This window comes from Syngnathoides biaculeatus, chromosome 19 (assembly GCF_019802595.1).
Source record: "Syngnathoides biaculeatus isolate LvHL_M chromosome 19, ASM1980259v1, whole genome shotgun sequence".
Classification (NCBI taxonomy): domain Eukaryota; kingdom Metazoa; phylum Chordata; class Actinopteri; order Syngnathiformes; family Syngnathidae; genus Syngnathoides; species Syngnathoides biaculeatus.
This window is the reverse complement of record NC_084658.1, coordinates 10044950-10065149: the sequence shown is the minus strand read 5'-3', so window position 1 is coordinate 10065149 and position 20200 is coordinate 10044950. Positions and strand designations below refer to the sequence as shown.

Genomic DNA, 20200 nt, shown 5'->3' with positions numbered 1-20200 from the left:
GGGGCAAGAAATAGGGCTGCGGCGCTCCAGTCAATTCCCTTGAAAAAGTAACTGAGTTACTTTACTGATTACGTGACTTCGAAAGTTAAAAGTAACTTTTTTTTAGCAGTCGCCAAAAAGCGCATTAGCTTAACTGTACCAATTATTTGGTAATGTACACCACACAGGTTACACAATAATATCATGGAAATGAACCAGTAACTGAAATGTTGGTGTACTTGAAGCCACATTAAATGAGATACATAGTGCAAACTTGACATGCCAAATATAGGTGGTATGTAAACATGTAAACAATGACCTCCCAGTCCTTTCCCTCACTGTAACAAGAAAGTTTAATAGTATAGTAACTTCTTCTTTTTCTTTCCGCTTGTCCCATTTGGGGTTGCCACAGAATTTTATCATTTTCCATCCAAGCCTATCGCTAACACCCACTGTCCTCATGTCCTCCCTCACAACATCCATCAACCTTTTCTTTGGTCTTTCTCTCGCTCTGCTCACTCCGAGCAAGAACCTCAACGTCTTCATTTATGCCCCCTCCAGTTTTACTTCCTGTTGTCTCTTCAGTACCACCGTCCCTAATCTGTACATCATGGCCGCCCTCACCACTCTCTCCACCCCTCACACATATACTGTTTGACTTCGGCTAATCTTCATTCCTCTCCTTTCCAGTGCGTGCCTCCATCTTTCTAATTGTTCCTCCGCCTGCTCCCTGCTTTCACTGCAGATCATAATATCATCCGCGAATATCATAGTCCAAGGGGATTCCAGTGTAACCTCATTTGTCATCTTATCCATTACTACCGCAAACAGAAAGGGGCTCAGCGCAGATCCCTGATGCAGTCCCACCTCCACCTTAAATACTTTTGACACACCAACGGCACACCGAACCGCTGTTCTGCTGCCCTCATACATGTCCCGTACTATTCTAACATATTTCTCCACCACACCAGACTTGCGCATGCAGTACCTCAGTTCCTCTCTTGGTACTCTGTCATAGGCTTTTTCTAGATCCACAAAGACACAATGTAGCTTCTTCCGACATTCTCTGTGCTTTTCCACGAGCATCCTCAAGGCAAATAATGCATCTGTGATACTCTTTCTGGGCATGAAACCATACTGTTGCTCGCAGATACTTACTTTTGTCCTGAGTCTAGCCTCCACTACTCTTTCCCATAACTTCATTGTGTGGCTCATCATCATCTTTATTCCTCTGTAGTTTCCACAGTTCTGAACATCGCCTTTGTTCTTAAAAATGGGGACTCGCACACTTTTCCTCCATTCTTCTGGCATCTTCTCTCCTTCTAGTATTCTCTTGAATAAATTGGTCAAATAGTATACTAACAATACAATAATAGTGTAAATTATTGCTTTGAAGTTTCTCTAACGAGATTATATTCCTCTATGTTAATCATTATTTAACGTGGCGGCCATGACTTTGTGTTAATTGACATCACAGCAGACAACAGCTTTCTCTCGGGTTAAAAAAAAAAAAAGATTAGACTAAATATGTCCATAGGTGTGATTGTCAAAGGTTCTTTGTCGAAGTATAATGTGCCTTATAGGTCACAGGTGTCAAACCCAAGGCCCGGGGCCAGATCCGGCCCGCCGTGTGATTTTATGTGGCCCGCGGAAGCAAATCTTGTGTATCAACTTCCATGATTTTCATTTTATTTTTTTCAAATCTGTACCAAAATTTCAAATCATCATATCATAAATGATAACGTTGAGATATCACAAGTGTTTTTGTGTAACCAAACAACAATACTTGGAAAAACACATTATCCTTGCTTTCTGATTCTAAAACGAGTTCATAAATTTCATCTGTAAATATGATGGGGCGGTTAAAGATTATCGTTTCACAGCCATGACGGCCCTTTGAGGGAAACCGCAAGTACAATATGGAACCTCGACAAAAATGAGTTTGACACCCCAGGAACGGAAAATACCCAACAACCTTCACACCAAAACACACACTTGCAGCGCCAATATCCTGGATCATTAGTCCCGGTACTATGACATAGTCTAGCGCAATACATCTGAAGGCATTCCTGGACTTTCAAATCTATTTTTTTTTTTAAATCAAGCACCTTCTCCGGGATATGCCACATCTCCGACTCATGCTTTAAAAGGTAGCGCCGAAAGGTATCGAGCTCTTAATCGCCGCGCGGTTAAAACCTCCCGAGCATTTCGTCTCCTCACGCAGCCACTTTGCCGAGAGCCCACCTGCAAATAAGGCAAGAGGAACGGGGAGAAATCGGCGTCCATTAATCTTTCATGTTCCATAATGGCATGTTCACATTACCTGCCCACACCTCGGCCGGTGCTGAGATCAGGCCCGGGAAACCACCGCGAGCATATGGAGCACTTCAAACACTCAAAAGCCAGCCTCTCCGCGCCCAGGCTGCGGTCGCACCCATGAATTATAGAAATGATCTAATTGTTTTCTCATTTGGAAATTGTGAGGGTTCCTCCTTTTCGGGCTGCGGTTTCCGACGGGGGCACGAGACTCAGGCGCCGCCAACCGACCGACGCGTTTGTTGATTCTGAGGCGGGCCGTCCAGTCAAAACAGAGCCAGACCTGAAGTTTTTGGGGTTGTGGGTGCAGAGGGGGCTTGAGGAGAGCTTTAAAGAGCAATGGCGCTGATTGGAAGACTGAGGAAGGCACCCGTGGTTTGGACGCGTAAAAGCGGGATTTGGCAGACGTTAGGTTGTGGCTCATCAAACATTCAGCTGTGGATCATTCCTACAGGAAAAGAAAAAAAAAAAGGGAGGGGGGGCGTGAAAAATTGGAACAAAAAGTCATACTTGTGGCCACTAAAGTTACAGGCAAAGAGGCCCAACGTTAAAACCGAGTCGAGCAAAAAGAATAGCAGAAAGGTAAATATCGTGGAAGATTTAAAGGGGCCGGGTGCAGTCTGGCGGTGTCGGGGTGACAAGCATTTGAAAAATTAGAAGCAATTAGTGCATTTAAATCATTTCAACTGGTGTGAACGTGACCAAAGGCAAAAAAACAAAAAAAAAGTACTGCAAATCACATCAACAACTTTTCCCTCAGGAAACTATTTCAAATAAATTCCTCCATTTCGAGGTCGTACAATCGTAAAATCTTTATTAACGGACAGTAGCACTTCAAAGCAGATTTTCTTTAAGTGCTGTGGAAATTGGAGGGGGGGGGGGCACTTCTGTTCAGTTTGGTTGTTTAATTTTTCAAGTCAATGCAGTGACATTTAAGTTTTAGAACTGTTTATTGTTTTTATTAATATTGCTTAAGGTGGAACTTTAGTGTAATCCATTTGAATGGAATCTTTAAGACCGGGGTCACCAACGCGGTGCCCGCGGCCGAATGGTAGCCCACGAGGACCATATAAGGGGCCCTCTCGGTATGTTCTAAAAATACCACAGGCCACAAACTGTTACTATTATTTGTGCTTTAAATTCTGAATCTGACTTGCTTACGTGAATTAAAAATTTAAAATACCTGGAATGTCATTTAGTACAATAAATGAAAAGAAATATTTTATGTACGTGTAATGAACTGAGTCTGAAATTTGCCGCAAACAGGTCACGTAGCCCTTTATACGATCGGTGCTCACGAAGTAGCACTCAGCCTCAAAATGGTTGCTGAGCCCTGCTTTAAGACTTTAAAAATGCTTTCAACGGGATATGTCACTTCATTTTTTTTGATGAACGCAGTATTTGAATGTCAATCACAGTGGAACTTGAAAGTATTCTTTGGGTGGTACTTAGTGTACAAAGCTTGAGAGTTCTGAGGTTCCGGCGATTGCCCCGTTGCAGCATCTTTCCTCCCACTTGTAACTGACACTGCAGGCGGCAAGACACTTTGCATGAAATCGCATTTTTCTGCGCCCTGACTCGTGTAAATCGGGCCTCTGCTCTTGCCCTCGTCACTCGTCGCCCCCCACCTCCGCCACTGCGGAATTTTAACAGCACACGTTTTCCCACTGGTGCAGACACTCTCCGCCGAGGCCGTAATCAGGACTAGTTCAGCACTGCCGTCTGATTGGCGGAAAAGGGCCGAGCGTAATTGCACAGACCACCCCAATTCTGTCAGGCTGGTTACAAGGAGGTGCCCCCTCCTCCCAAAAAAAAGACAAATCACTCAAAAATTGAATTAAAGTTTCAACGCCTGACACGCGGACAATCAAGGATGAGAGTTGGCATGGGAAATCCAAAAGTTTTCCTTTTCCTCGCTCCAGGTAAACCTTTTTTTTTTTTTTTTTTTTTTTTTTTTTTTTTTTGAGGGCGGACTCGCCGACTTCGCCAGCGCTCAAATAAGCTCATTGGATTTGCTCCCGTGCCAGCATCTTACTTAATTAGCCTGCACACTTTTATGGGCATAAATCGCTTTTACATCGCTGCCAACGGAGCGCGGCGCAAAGTGGGTCGATCATATATTATGTTGATCCTCGTTGGCGCAGTCGAAGCCGTACATTACGTTTGAATTTGTCGAAGGAGCTCGAGGGGCCGCTGGCATCCTTCTTCTTTGTTGTGCTGTCAGCGCTAATCTCTCCCCGGGGGTCTCGGCAGCAGCTCTCGCCTTCTCTCTTGTTGCTGCCCCCAGACTGCATGAGTAAAAGGACGCAGGGATTGAGTCGAGCCAGGAGGGCACCCACACAGCCCTCCCCGTCGCCCCCCCCCCCCCCCCCCCCAACGTATAAACCTGCCTCCCACCTTCCGCTCCGGGCCTCGACTCAGAGCGTTTGGTGCGAGGATTTCATCGGGATGACGTGGAAAAATACAGTGAAGCCCCCCCGCAGAGACTCGATTCGGCATTAACGATTATATCCTCCTTTATTATAAATTTGGTTGCTCGCGTGTCCTATCCTGTGGCATGTTGGTGTCGCTAAACTATGTCAAAGTGAGTTGTTTCATTTAGACAAAAGTAGTGCTTTTCCGCCATCTTCTGGGATGTTGGTGCCAAGGAACTATGTGAAAGTGAGTTGAGGAATTTCATTTAGATTAAAGTGGTGCTTTGCAACTATCTTCTGGCACCCTTGTGCGAGGCGAACTTTATTGAAGTGAGTTGAAGAGTTTCATACCCTTACCCTCACTCCCCCAACCTAATTTTTTTTGCCACAAGATGGCAGCAAATTACCTCTGTCTAACTGATGCTCCTCAATCCACTCCAGTATAGTTCTTTGACACCAACGTAGTCCCAAATAAATACTTTTTTGCCCTACGACAGGTGGCACCAGACCTCAGCTCGAAAAGCATTGGCCTCACAGTTCTGAGGTCCTGGGTTCAATCTTAGCCTCGCCTGTTTGCATGTTCTCCCTGTGCCTGCGAGGGTTTTCTCCGGGCACTCCAGGTTCCTCCCACATCCCCAAAACATGCAACATTGATTGGACGCTCTAAATTGCCCCTAGGTGTGATTGTGACTGCGACTGTTGTCTATCTCCATGCGCCCTGCGATTGGCTGGCAACCAGTTCAGGGTGTACCCCGCCTCCTGCCCATTGACAGCTGGGATAGGCTCCAACACTCCCCGCAACCCTCGTGAGTATAAGCGGCAAAGAAAATGGATGGGTGGATGGCCTATGACTCTGGACGTTATTTGCTCAGTGGTCATTAGCTCACCTCACATTGCTTAATGAATGTACTGGTTTTGTTTTTGTTAAATTTTGCGATAGTGGCTTGTTTACTGTAGTACTAAAGTGACTCCGACACCTCGAGACAAATTCCTTGTCTTTTTCTAACATGCTAGCCAATGAATGTCAAATAGAGTAATGGGGATGGACGTCAAATTAATTTTAATGTTTGACGCATCTCGGTCGCCGCCTCGTTATGTTTGCCTGGTTCCACTAGGGGGCAGTGAAGAACATGCATTCACTTCGCTAACTTTGTTGTAGGCTGTTCTGCTTATTTTCCTTGGATTATCCTCCCCTGGAATCCTCCCACCTCCTCCTTCCTCATCAGCCACCTCCACTCAGAGCCACAACAAGTAGAGCTTCTTGGCAAACGTCTTCCAAACGCACGCACACACGATTTTCTTTGCCGCCTATCCTCTCCTCTGCTACATTAGCGTGGAAGTCACCCAGGTGATTCATGTCCTGCCAGTTTCTTTGTTCTTTGTTTTTTTTGTTTTTTTATTTCATTTTTTTTTCCATGCCTCCTCACCCTCCGTCACCCAGGCTAAGCTTTGCGGGATGCAGAGGCGGGGGTAGTGATTAAGGCGAAGAGAGGGATAGGAGTGGTTGACCGAGTAAACCCCAGGGTTGGTGGGGGCGGCTGGCGTTCGCAAGCCCACCCTCCGGTCCCCTTGATGATGAGGTGGAGCTTAATTGATTTGTCGACGTGGAACCATCTGGCACGCAAAGATGGGCCTGCAACCTGTTCTACCTCCCAGTGGTGGATGAGGCCGTAAAAGGCGGGTCAGATTACTAATAATATTTCCAATTTTATGGTCATCTTATTTTTTTTTCACCTCCCGCCCAAATCACACCTTATTGAATTAAGTACGCCGTCCTCAGTCTGTCTTTTATTCAACACTGACTTCTTGCTCCCCTCGGTTGAATGATGACAAGGGTGGCAGAAGGCACGACACTGCCCAGAGGGCCCAGACCGCCGGCTACGTCGAGAACACTCAAAGCTCTGAGCCCCGACGCATGGCTGAGGGGGGGGGGGGTCTGGCTGGGATCAAAAGGTCACTGGTGCTAATGGAGGGAGCCCTATGGTGTGTTAATGAAAAGAGCTGCAGGAAATGGGGACAGATGGAGAAGGAAGGAACGAATGGATGCTGCTTGCTCTGATTAGGATCGCCCTCATCTCCTTAATTCCCCGGCCCCCCTTTTTTGCCTCTCTTCAATTCTTCTGGCCTGCAGCCTCATTTTAGTCCATTTGAAACGTTGTGATAAGAAGCACAAATGAAACTGAGTTAAACAGCAGCCACAGAAATTTAATTCTGAGTTTGGGTTTCGGCGGACGAGGTTACGAAAGCGCAGTTGTGTGACCCTGACGAATTCATGCTTCTTTTTTTTCTTTTCAAAAAATAAGAACATCTGAGGTCGAGCAGACTTTATCTCGAGACGGTGGTTGGCCTCCAATTTGTTTGGATTTGGAGTTTTTGCCATGGGAATAAGGATAGAAATTTGATATGTGCGCGTGACTACAGTGGCCCAAAAGTATGCGTTCTTTTCTCAATCGTCCATCTTATCGGCAACATTAATGGTGAAGAATCTTTTTTTTTTTATGTACTTTCGTTTATATTCATGAATTTGCCATTTGGTTGAATTCTGTAATGTCTGACCTGGCCGTTCTGCACATCTGCCCGACTGTTTTGTAACCGTGGGGCTAAATAACATAATGAAGCCCCTCCCCACACAACAGCTTTGCCCCTGTTGTCATGGTGACGAACGCCGTACTCCCCATTCCGTCCCTAAACAGCATGACTTGAATCAAAATGTTACAAGAGTGCGCCGTTCTTTTATTTTAACGGCCAAGAACTGTTTGAAATGGTAAAACAAACTCAAATGCTGATCTCCTTTTAAAGCTTAAAGTCCCCAAAGCAATCACTCGAAGTAACGTTGTAACGTCAGCGCGTACATCCAAGTACAAAACAAGGGAACTCTTTAAACACTCGGGCAGCCCAAACGTTTCGCCGCAGTCGAGCTGTCAGGAGTAGAAGTGAGACGAGTTGATTTTTGGGATCCCCGGAGCAAGTCGGTGATGACTTCATTTCGGATTTAAGACTGTGCGTCACTGAGAATCTGATTATTTTCGGAAATAAACAAGTTGTCCAGGATGAGGGGGAAGAGCACCCGAGGCGGGAAAACACTGTCAGCCCGACTTGATGTGCTTTGGAAATATTTGTTTTGATTTACAGCCCACTGAGGTCTTGTTTGTTCTTTTTAAAAGTGTTTTGGTGTCTTTGCAAAAGACCGATAAGACAAGCGGCCAACAAATGCTTGTGTTTCCACCAACAATTTATTATGCACATTCAAAAAGTTGAGCTTTAGCTTTTTTCTTCCAAAAACATTCAAGTGACACGACTCCTTTTACCCGTTGTAAATTTTGAAACAGTCAGTGTTAATTATAAAACTTGAAAGGACAAAACTCTCTGGACTATTCTCAAGTATTGTACAGTTTTTATTATTATAATGACAAGGGGCGGAGCCACTTGTTGAGGGGTGGGATGTGCAAACTGCGAAGTTTACACAAGCCCCCCCCAAAAAAATAGCACTGATTTGACTTTCGTTGTGGAGTCAGCGGTTCAGCATCAACCTACCGACGTTTCTCGAAAATAATGTGCATTTTTTTTCAAAAGTATTTTCAAAAAGTCATTGGACCGCATTATGTTTAGGTATGGATGAAAAATGAAAAATACAATCACATTGTATAGTCGCATATAGGTACATAGAGCGGTAAAAAAAAAATACATATACCTTTATATGGATATATATATATATATATATATATATATATATATATATATATGATGATAATGTGCACCACTGACCTGAACACTGACCTCCTGGAGGTTGGGGGGGCTTTGCATGAAACAATCGTTAGCATAGCATATTTGTTGCTACTTCACCAAACACCAGAAATGACTTCCCATGAGTTTTTTTTTTTCAACTTAAACAAAGACCAAAAAAAATGTCAACTAGAAGGGTTAGTTGTGCAGGCGCTTTTTAAAAGAAATGTTTCACCATTCCGCCCAATGACGCGGCCAAACCGGAAGCTAAACAACATGAGCTGAAACTACGTAGTCTGATCGTACTATCATTTCAAAAAAGGGATACTGCACACAATTAAAATGCTCGTTTTTTTTTTTAAAGTGCCCATTACACTCATTTCTATATAGTTTGAGCGTTGTTTTTTGATCAAATGCAGACAATTACAGGGACCAGGACAAGCGTGTCCTGTGGCCTGTCCCGAGATACATATTACAGCTGCATCAGTACATGCACAAAAAAAACATGATTAATGATCGTTGTACAGACAATTTTTGGAGAAACAAAAGTACAAACTAGCAAAATAGAAATACAGATAATTCCTAATATTTTGAAGATATGGATAGCAGCAAATTGGTGGTGCGCATTGTACATGGGTAGAAGGGTTTTCCTGATTTTAATTTATTTGTTTTTCGTGGTCGACTTTGGGGGTGCGCATTATGCTTCAGGACGCATTATACTTGAGAAATCACAGTACTTACTTTTTGGGGGGGGTGGATATTTTTGCATCATACTCCAAGATGTTGCCCCTTTTGACATTGGAGTCCGAAATGCAGGTTTGTTGAAGTCGTAGTAGGCTAATTATGGAAGCAGGCTGAAGAGCAATAAATAGCCAGAAAGGGGAGTTGCAGCGAGATACCGTACACCAACAATTCCCGGCAGAGTCGGACTAAGGCCAAGGTTAGGGTGGCGTACACACCGGGGGGGAGTCAAATGTCAAGCGCGGTGCGACACTAGGTGGGCATGAGGAGGTGGAGGACTTGACCCATCGGCGCGCGCACTGAAAACTGCGTTTATCTGCCGATTTTGTTACAAAAAAGATGAATAACACTTATTCAATCAACCATTTCCACATTATTGTCTGAATCATCATCACTTACAAACCGAGAACCACACAAATGAGATTTTTGCATCCCACGCGGCGGCGTTCTCATTGTAGGCCTAAAATTATTGCTAAGCTCATTGCACAATGAATGCTTCAAATATTTGACAACACTAAAATGACAGAGACAGTGAAAGTCTCGAGTTTTCATGAATTTTGAAATTTAGTGCTGCGAAAATGTTAGGGGGGGCGGGGTGGGGGGGTGTCCCCTGTACCGATGAGACATCTTAAGGACAAAAAGGTGAACATTTAAAGGAGTGTAAAGAGACATTTTTATGGGTTTATCCCCTGACCTCCAGCAGCCAATGATGTGTCTGCTTTTGAGATGATACACGAGAGAGGAGGAGGGGTGGAAGAGGGGGCAGCTTCTCTGAGGAGGAGGATGACGGGACAATGGGATTACTTAGAACATACAGAACAAGGACGCAGGAGAGAGGTGAAATTATATGTGTGTGTGTGTGTGTTTGCGCACAAGCAGGTGGGCGGTAGCTTTTCAGAGAGCGGACTATTTAATTGAATTCTTTTCAGCTCCTTGTTATTCCAGTCAGGACCGAGAGCTGTTCCAAGTTGTCCCTGCAGTGTGGGAGGCCTGGCGCTACCTGCAAAACACACACACAGACACACCAAGTGAGACCGAGGCAGGGGTTGCGACGTGTACAGTTATGCGGTCACGTTGGTGTTTTCCTAAGCAGCGCTTGAGTCACGGTGTGGTAACGAGGAGAGGAAGTGGTGAAAGTTTAAACCTGAGCCCTCACCTTGAAATAAAAGCATGGGAAAACCGGCTTTCGACGCTGAAGCAACAACATGCAGTAATTTCCCCTTCCAATAATACGTAGTTGTTTTTACCTCTTTAAAATAACAGCTCTTGGGATGGGCAGCATGTTGTGAAGGAATTGTGTGGCACCTTCGGAGTTCTGGCACAACTGAAGAGGAGGTGGCACCATTCTGACCGTTCACAAGTGGCCGTGCGCCGGGTCCCTCACTGGCTGAAACATCCATCCATTTCCTTTGCCGCCTATCCTCACGAGGGTCGCAGGGAGGGCTGGAACCTATCCCAGCTGTCAACGGGCAGGAGGCGGGGTACATCCTGGACTGGTCGCCAGTCAATCGCAGGGCCCATAGAGACAAACAGCCACACTCACTATCACACCTAGGGGCAATTCAAAGTTAATTAATGTTGCATGTTTTTGGGATGTGGGAGGAAACCGGAGTACCCGGAGGAAACCCGCGCAGGCACGGGGAGAACATGCAAACTCCACACAGGCAGGGCCGGGATCCAACCCGGGACCTCAGAACTGTGAGATCATCGCTTTACCAGCTGATCTACTATGCCGCCTTGACTGAAACAATTATATATATTGTAGTTCTTAAATAATTGGCTATATAAAAATGAAATCCCATTTGATGTGAATAAAAGTCTGTGTGAACATTTAAATGGAACACATTTTGGTTAACCGTGATTATCAAATGAAGAACATTGCCTCCAATTTGTTGTTCGCTGCTCATTGATGGATGTTTTGCAATAGAGATCAAAGAGGCTTTTTAAAAAAAAAAAATGCATTTAAAATATTTCGCACCAACATGATTGTATTACAATTATAGTATTACAGTTTCGAGTGGAGAGATTAGCCTCTCCACATCTGCAGTCTGGACTGCATCAGTGACTGTGAAGGCACCACTACCATTGATGTAATTCTAGGAATTATAAAAATCATAAATACATTAAAAAAATGCAATTTATCAGCTGTGCCACATCACAGTTTATTTTTATGATAACATGACGAAAGCGTACAAAATAAACAGCGTCATACTCACCAGAGACGTGTTTTGCCAATCAATCTTGTTTTGCTTCGATCGACCAATCAGAGGATGGGAAAATGCTGACCTTAATCTGTGCTGCATTTGAAATTGATTGGTTGGCAGGGGGAAAAAAGGGAAGCGCTGTTGATTTTTGAAGCCCATAGAGGCTGAAATGTGATTGGACCGTCGCACGTTGTGTCATGAAATGAAATATGATGCTATTTGAAGCAACATTTAATAGCATTTATTTATCATGTAGTATAATATGATTATATTACTTGGCCTCCAATCATCCTGCAAGGGGATTGACACCCCCCATGTAGTTCCTCAACTGTGAGGTGGTGAAGCATTTTTACACACTTTTGCCAACAAATGTACAGATAAACTTGACTCGGCTAGAAAATAAAAATCATGCACTTACGGTTAGCTGAACAGCCAAGAGAAGCCGCTATTGTGAATAAATTAATACAATTTCATGGAACAAATATCATAATTTAGGTTGTACGCGTACAAGTAGGTCGGCGCTTCTAATACGCCAACAGAGGAGGCAATAAGTGCACACATGCCAATTTTTTTTTGTGATTATATGGGGTGGGGTGACATAAAAAAAAATTGTTCAGATTTTAATTAAAAATGTTTGGGAGAAATGTTTGATGCATAGCCCAGCAAGTGGACCTTATAGATTTTAAAGATTTTGTGACATGCTAACACAAGACTATGACATAGCTGGAATATTTTTGTTTGTTTTCCTCCCCCTGATTTGTGGCGTTTATAGCGATATTTGTCCAAAAGTCAAGCCAATCTTTATTTTTTGCAAAACCTGAAACAACACTGCAGAGACCAGGCTTGTGCCCGCTGACCACATAACAAGATGCTCTCCATTCATTTTAACGATTTGGCGTCATATTGGCGGGCCGAAGGCTAAAACGCCCTGCGGAGATGTTGATGGTACGGGCGAAAAGCGTCGCAATGACAATCCAATCAACCGTCTGCTCCCCACGCCGATGTGCTGACCCGGACTCCTTTGACCGCGTCAGCACCCGTTGGTGTGCTCTATATCGACGATTAATTACAGCGATCGACGCTGGTCTGACCTTCCCGTGCGCCGTTTTACACGATCCGCGGCTAGTTGAGCGCTTATCATCGTGACATTTCAAAAACAACAAACACGGTCAGATGTCATCTCTTTATTTTTTTTTTGCTTATTTGAGTCTTTGCTTTGCCTTGGGCTGAGATCATTTCCCGTCGCCTTCTGCCCTCATTACTGACTCATTTAAACTCATTTTAGATTCTGCTGTTACAGGACGTTTTGTTGCTATGTCATGATTGCCCGGACCGTTTATTACATTGTTTCCTGTATTTTGTAATGCTATATATCACTATTTCAATCTAATGCCATCAGATTAAGGGTTTTACGCTCAGTTCCAGCTCTTTCCTGAGTTTATGCCGATTTTCACGTGTTTCTTCAGCTTCCTCGCGCTTTCTGAAAAGGATGCATGTTAGCGTTATTGAAAATTCTAGATTGTTCATGTGGCTTTAAATGTGAAAACTGTTGTTGGTCTGTGCCCTGCGATTGGCTGGTGGGCAGGAAGTAGCCATCGCCTTCTGTTAAATTGGATGTTTTTAAAAGATCTTAAATATTGTCAGGTCAGCGTATGCGGATTTCTGCAATTTCTGCGGCCCCTTCAGAATTTTTTTTTTCAAAATTTTTAATCCTATTTAGCATTACAGAACAATGCTAATATTAATGAGTGTTTACACCTGTTCCAGATTTCACGCCCTTGGCCACGCCTCCTTAAAGTCACACAGCTCAAGCGTATATTTATGACTTCTGACTTTTCCCAATCTACAGTAAACACTATTTTTTTTTTAAAAAAAAGTTTATTCATTTACATCCTTTTTTTAATGCAGTACAGTGCTTTTGTTTTTTTTAATCAAAAACATGAAATAATTTGTGGTGTTTTTATTAGGTGGTGGAACGGATTAATGCAATTTCTGTTAATTTCAATGGGGAGTATTGATTTGATATATGAGTAGTAGTAGTGGTCGGCCAAATTGGTTTCTTAACTTGGGCCTTTACATTTCGGCACACACTCGAGACAGTCACTGTTTGGTTCCCGTTTTGTTTTGGGGTTTTTTTTGGCGGCGGACGAAATGAACCTGACAAGAAATGACTGCTATTTCCTCAACTAGAGCTTCGCTTTCCTCTTCCTCCTCCTCCTCCATCGTCTGGGCTTTTCTGTAAATTTCCCAGGGGAGCCTCAGTCCCCTGGGTTTGGCGCCGTGTCAGAGTCCCGGCAGCCGCCGTACTTTATCAGGCCGTTGCGCCATTATTGGCAAGCGCGCTCCATATCCTCTTAGCAGTTATAGCGTTTCAATTTTCCTTTGAAACGCTGAGCCCAGCAGAACATACGGCAATATCTCCACGTTTCGGACTCACGGATGGCAGTGAAAAGCCCGTTCTGAAAACACACATACGCGGGCTGCGCGGCGCGGCTGGAGGCTACGCGCTCGTTGACCTTTCCGGTGCTCGGAGCGACGCTCTGTGACCACTGTTACAAGACGTCGGTAATAGGCACAATTACAAGATGCAGTTTGACACCGTAATGTTATGCTGCGGGCTGTCCTATAAAGCATTATCTCTCCACTTTTCCTCCGCTCTTGCAGCTGAGTCTCTGGGGAGCCGCTGGGCACGACCACGACGATGATGATGATGATCGGGGGGTGGAGGGTGGGATTAAACCTCTGACAGATCATTCTATCACCGAGCCGACAAAATTCCGCCTGCTGGCTCAAATTGTAACAGGTAAAAAGCTACACAAACACACATTGTCAGCGGTCGTTCACAAGATGACTTTTTTTTTTTGTTTTTTAACAGATTTTTTTTTTTTTTTAATGGATTTGTGCAGTATACAGGCAAGTTTAGTGCGTGTCGTGCAATGTTTTGGAAAATGCTGAGCACCACTGAGGCCTATGAGAACAAGATGAGATTTTTAATTTATCTCCAGTTATATTCTATGTTCCAATATAGGCAAGAAAATATTTGCCTGTTTTTTTTTTATGCTGTTTGTATGTGTTGTTGCTCCGTGCATTCAAGTTAATTCCGGGTTTATCATTCCTGCGACATCTGTGATCATTTTTAACATTATGTTAGCATCAAGGTAGCAGCAGACGTCCGTTATTTGAGTTTAGATATCTGTCCAATTTTACATATTACAGGTGTATGTTCAACGTACCCTGCAACAAATCCACGCTCACCGTTGACTGTAATTTAAAAACATCACATTAGAAGTAGGCGGCACAGTTGGTCAGCTGATAAAACGTTGCCCTCACAGTTCTGAGAACCCGGGTTCAATCCCGGGCCCACCTGTGAGGAGTTTGCATGTTCTCCCTGTGCCTGCGTGGGTTTTCTCTGGGCACTCCGGTCTCCTCCCGCATTCCAAAAACATGCAACATTAATTGGACACTAAATTGCCCCTAGGTGTGATTGTGAGTGCGGCTGTTTGTCTCGATGTGCCCTGCGACTGGCTGGCGACCAGTTCAGGGTGTACCCCGCCTCCTGCCTGTTAACAGCTGGGATAGGCTCCAGCACTCCCTGTGACCCTCGTGAGGATAAGCAGCAAAGAAAATGGATGGATGGACATTAGAGGTGCTTGACTACCTATCAAATATGACCACTAGCAATTGTATCAATTTCACCTCCTCAAAGGACTATAGATTTCTTATTGTCCCATTCCATTATTAATTCATGTTAGGTGCAACATGGTGAATGTTGCCGGGGGTGGGGGGGGGGGGGGTTGACCCCAGTGGAAACCAAATCTGGATCAATATGTTTGACCTTGGCCTTGGATGCTAACAAGCAGACTGCACTGATTGGAATGGGTTGGATGGATTAATGGCTGGTGCAGCGTGAAGCAAAAAGTATGTAGTTATGTAAAAACTGTCGTAGAGGTCATCGCCATGGCAACACCGGACTCTCTAGTTTGTCCTGGCCTGCGATTATCCTACAAATGCCACAAGGTGGCGGCAAAGGACTACTTTTGTCTAAATGGAGCTCCTCAACTCACTTCAGCTCCACAATGCCACCAGATGGCGGCAATACTGGAAAACAAGGGAACTCTACAAATGGACCATTTGGTCAGTTTTCCACTAATAAGTGAATCTGAATGGAAAAAAAATCTCGGCAAGCAACCTTTTCTGGTCTCACTGTGCACAGTATCAGAAAACACACATTTCAATATAAAATCTGACGACCATATCAGCACAAACCCCCACGTTTGCATTTGGTGTATTTTATTGTGAGATGGGGAGTCATTAAAAAAAAAAAAGAGAGAGAAAACAATCACAATAAAAAAAAAAAAAAGATGAGGCTGTTAAAGGGGAAGAGGGCCTTATAAAAGTGGGCATTGTCTTGACAATAATGTCGAAAGTAACATGTTGGCACAAAAAAAAGCACGGGAACAATTATTATTTTGGCTTGGCGTGGCAAACAGGACAGTTTGGGTGCTTTACGGTTCATCCTTCGATACAACGGCACACTCATGCTATTTTATTAGACATACAGGTATTTGTTCTAAAAAAAAAAGTTCAGTAGCTTCATACTAGAGAGAAAAACTAAAGTAACTTGAACATGGAGGCAAAGAGGTCACAGGTTCCAATTTTTTCAGGCTTGGGAGGGGTTATTCATTGGAGAACAAAAAAAAAACAAAAAACTTCAGTTTGCCGGAGTCTCATTTGTTTCAGGCTTGTGGTTGTTACCTTTTGAATCTTTTCTTTTTCTTCTTCCCATACTAAAATATATTATCGTATTAATACAAACTACAGTAATGTACACTACATAGTGTAATAAATAAACCATAAAGAAATATAAAAAAATAAGACATAAATATAAATGTTCTCTATGGCTAAACAGACAAACCCATCTCTTTTGGGGGAAGGGGGGGAGGGTAATAATACTGCAACTGCTGAACATACAGTACACACACAGGAACTGAACAAAACAAACAAAAAAAAGTAAAAATCAAAACAAAATAACAGGTCAAAAATAATACTGACATGTTGAAAAGAAGCTCCTGGAATTTGCTTGCGTTACCTGAAGAGACATTTGATCACTGTGTGTTAAAACAAGTGCACTGAACAAGCTTAGAAAAAGGCAGAAAACAAAATGACAACAATGACAAAAGTCGCGTGTGCTAATCCTTGCTCCAATGAAGTAATACCTTTCCAAAAATGACGCAATATTTGTAACTACGCAACAACGTAATAGGCCAGCTTGGACTCTTTTGTCGACTGACCGGTCTGGGATCTGCTAATACCTGATCGGAGCTGCTCAACTTCCACAGCGTAATGGCACTTTTCATATATGCATCTTTCACTTTGTTTCTCATAGTTTTTATTTATTTTTTTGTAAATTTATGCATAAGGCTCAGAAAGTTGGGTTGGTGGGAGGTTTGGATATCTAAAGGAAATTTCAAACAAACAAAACAATTCCCTAAACTTTTTTTTTTTTACTAGCTTCTAAACATTTTTAAGCATATTTTGACATTTTGGGGTGGGAGAAAACTCTCTCTTGTCCATGCGGCTAGAAAGTAAAGTTACACACACACAAAAAAAAAAAAAAAACTACATTGCATCTTAGTTTCATGTGTAAAAAATACAAACTGAACAAGTTTTGAGACATCCTGGCTGCTCGTTGAATGTTATTTCATGAATGTTAATGTAAAATATAATGAACAGCCTTATGAATCTTTTTATGGCAGAATGTCATTGTAATGAAAAGAGTTCAAACTTTTAAACAACAATATCATTGACCTTTGACCGCTTTAAGAAGTATCAATGCCGTGGCAGCTCAAAAGCACGCGTACCTCTTGTGTTTTATATTGTAGAGAGGAAATGAAAGCAAAATACTATTGTAGCGCGTACAGTATTTGGATCACACTGGGGGGGTAGGAGTAACACTGTATGAATAAATTATTGTTATTAATGCCACAATGTTATCACAACTAAGCAGTAATACTGTATATTATGAGTTTTTTTAAGTCAATGTGAAATTTTTCCACAAAAATGTTGACAATTGCGTTTGTGTGTCTGTCATTTACAAAAACAGGACATAAATTTTAATTTTAATCACAATTTATCTCACCCCCTCACATTTGCCAACATTTATTTCAATTGTTTTGACTTGATTCTAGTAATTGTAATATTATTTTCGTGTAATTTTGTGTTTCCCTGCGACAAATACAGTATTACAACTTCATGCTCGTATTATGTCAACTTTATCTTTGGAATTCCATAAATGAGTGTGGCCTTAATACTTAAAATCGATCCAAAAAAAAAAAAAATCCCTGGTTTTCATGAATATAGTATTGCTAATCTCGTACTTTTGTTCATGGGTTTGACGTCATATTTATGTATTTAGTTGGCCCGCGGTTGTGTGAGAAAGAAAAAGTGAACAAGCGTTTGTCCCAAAATGTCAAGAATTTGCACAGAAAAGCAAAAGTCCCCTGAAAAGTCAAAAGAGCTGCAAAGACCCGTCCTCTCGCTGACGTTTTTTTTATTCTTAAGGCTCACGATCCCAATCGGAAAACTAGTAGAAACCAAAATCAGCGCGACGTTGCGGCGTCTCTCGTGCGCGTAATACTGAAGGGTAGAAAAACACAACTGAACTGCTCGCTCGTCACGTAAACCAAGCCACTTGTAGTGCACAGGATTTGTCTTATTTTCCTTCCAACTTAATAAAATACTGACTTTTTTTTTCTCACGTTCATTAGCAATAAAAAGGTATAGAAATATCTCCCAACTGTACAGCATTTAAGGGTTAAAATATGAGTGGCGAAATTAGTAACACTGATACAAAGAAATGAACCAAGGTGTTTTAGTAACAAAACATTATCTAAAACTTGTCGGCTCTAGCTTCCAAAGTCTGTATAATGCATTTCCTTCCTTTAGTAAAATTTGCATTCTTCATATTTTTCTCTTTACAAATGGTTTTTGAGAATTGTTTGTTTTTCTTCTTCTTCCCTGTGGAAAAGTCACTAGTATGTTTTTGTTTTGTTTTCAATTTTTCAGGCACACCAGGATTTCTACACAGTAGTGAACTGAATGAAGCGAGCGGGCACGAACGAGTGGAGCAGGAGTCTGCTGGCTCCTCTCGTCTTTCAGTCACTCTCTCCTTTCTCCTGCGTCTCCTCTTCGCCGCCGTTCTCCCCCGCGACCTCCCCGCCGTCCTCTTCTCGTTCCCGCGTCACGTCCCGTTCTCCGTCGTCCATCGGCTCATCCCCCGCCGCCTGTCTCGTGTCGGCTCCCCCCTCGGTCTCCTCCGTCTTCTCCTCGGCCTGGTTGTCGTCGTCCCCGCCCTCGTCGCCTATCTGCACCACCTGGATGTCATCCATGTCGACCGCGCCTTCCTCCTCCTCCTCCTCTTCGAACTCTTCGCTTTCCTCGTCCTCTCTGGTGCTGCTCCCTCGCTCGTCCGAGTCCATCTGGAAGGGCGCGAGGTGCGAGCCCCGCGCCCGGCTCAGGGCGTCCTCCTCCGGGCTCTCCCGGCCTCCGCCTTGGCTCTGAGACTCCTTCTTGCAGTAAGAGTAGCGATGGTTCATGTGCTGCGAGTACGAGCCCGAGTGGGAGAAGCGTTTGCCGCACTTGTCGCACTGGTAGGGTTTCTCCCCCGAGTGGAGCCGCATGTGTTCGATTAAGTGGTGTTTGTGTTTGAACGCCTTGGTGCAAATGCTGCACTCGTGTGGTCGTTTCCCTGTTGAGGGGGGGAGGAAAAAAAATGGATCGACAAAAATCACTTTCACAGTTGGTAAAAGTACTCATATACTGTATTTAAAAGTTTATTTTATTTTTTTTACTCCCCACATTTGGAGTCATTACAACACAAACTGGACGGGTTTCAAAAACGCTGTAATGAAGCTAGGCAGCACGGTACGGTGCCCTAGTGGCTAGCACATCTGCGGCACACTTTCGAGGTCCTGGATTTGAATTGCGCATATTCCCAATCAGACAAATATGTCACGTCATTATCCAAGCCGCTTATCCTCACAAGGGTTGGGGGATTGCTGGAGCCTATCCCAGCTAGCTTCGGGCGAAAGGCGTACCACACCCCGAATTGGTCGCCAGTCAGTCACAGGACAGATAGCGACACCGTCACTGAGCGGGAATCAATCCCACGCTGCCCGCACCAAAGGCAGCCATGTGTACCACTACACCATCAGTGACTTCAGACAAATATGTACTAATATTAATCTTTGTCTCTGTTAGCACATTTGGTATGGGAGTAATGTAAATGTAATGCAAGGTAATCACGTTACGTTACTTTAATACTGCATTATGGTAAGTAACTAATGAGGTGTATAATTTCCATCCATTTTCTTTGCTGCTTATCCTCACAAGTGTCGCGGGGAGAGCTCGATCCTATCCCAGCTGTCAACGGGCAGGAGGCGATGGGATACACCCTGAGCTGGTCGCCAGCCAATCCCAGGCCACATAGAGACAAACGGCCGCACTCACAATCACATCTAGGGGCAATTTACAGTGTCCGATTAATGTTGCATGTTTATTGGGTTGTGGGAGGAAACCCGAGTGCCCGGAGAAAATCCGCGCAGGCACAGGGAGAACATGCAAACTCCATGCAGGTGGGGCCGGGATTGAACCCAGGACCTCAGAACTGTGAGTACCGTTGAATACTTAATATCCGTAAGGAATGTAATTTGTGAGTAAAATAATGAAGACAAACCAATTTTGCTCCAGCCTTGAGGAGACTAAATCCAGGGCAAGGGAAGGGCGAGTTTTTCACCTAAACTGAGCTCATTTGGAGATGAAAAC

General features: G+C 43.6%; 1 protein-coding gene across 1 annotated transcript in view; it reads right to left on the bottom strand.

Annotated features, from left to right (window-relative positions):
* Positions 1-15646: 15646 nt before the first annotated feature.
* The window catches only part of zeb1b (zinc finger E-box binding homeobox 1b), a 53650-nt gene continuing 49096 nt past the window's right edge, over positions 15647-20200 (bottom strand). The window contains exon 8 of the mRNA XM_061804801.1: positions 15647-19124. Coding sequence (XP_061660785.1) covers positions 18532-19124 — 593 coding nt within the window. The 3' untranslated portion in view covers positions 15647-18531. The remainder of the gene's footprint in view (positions 19125-20200) is intronic.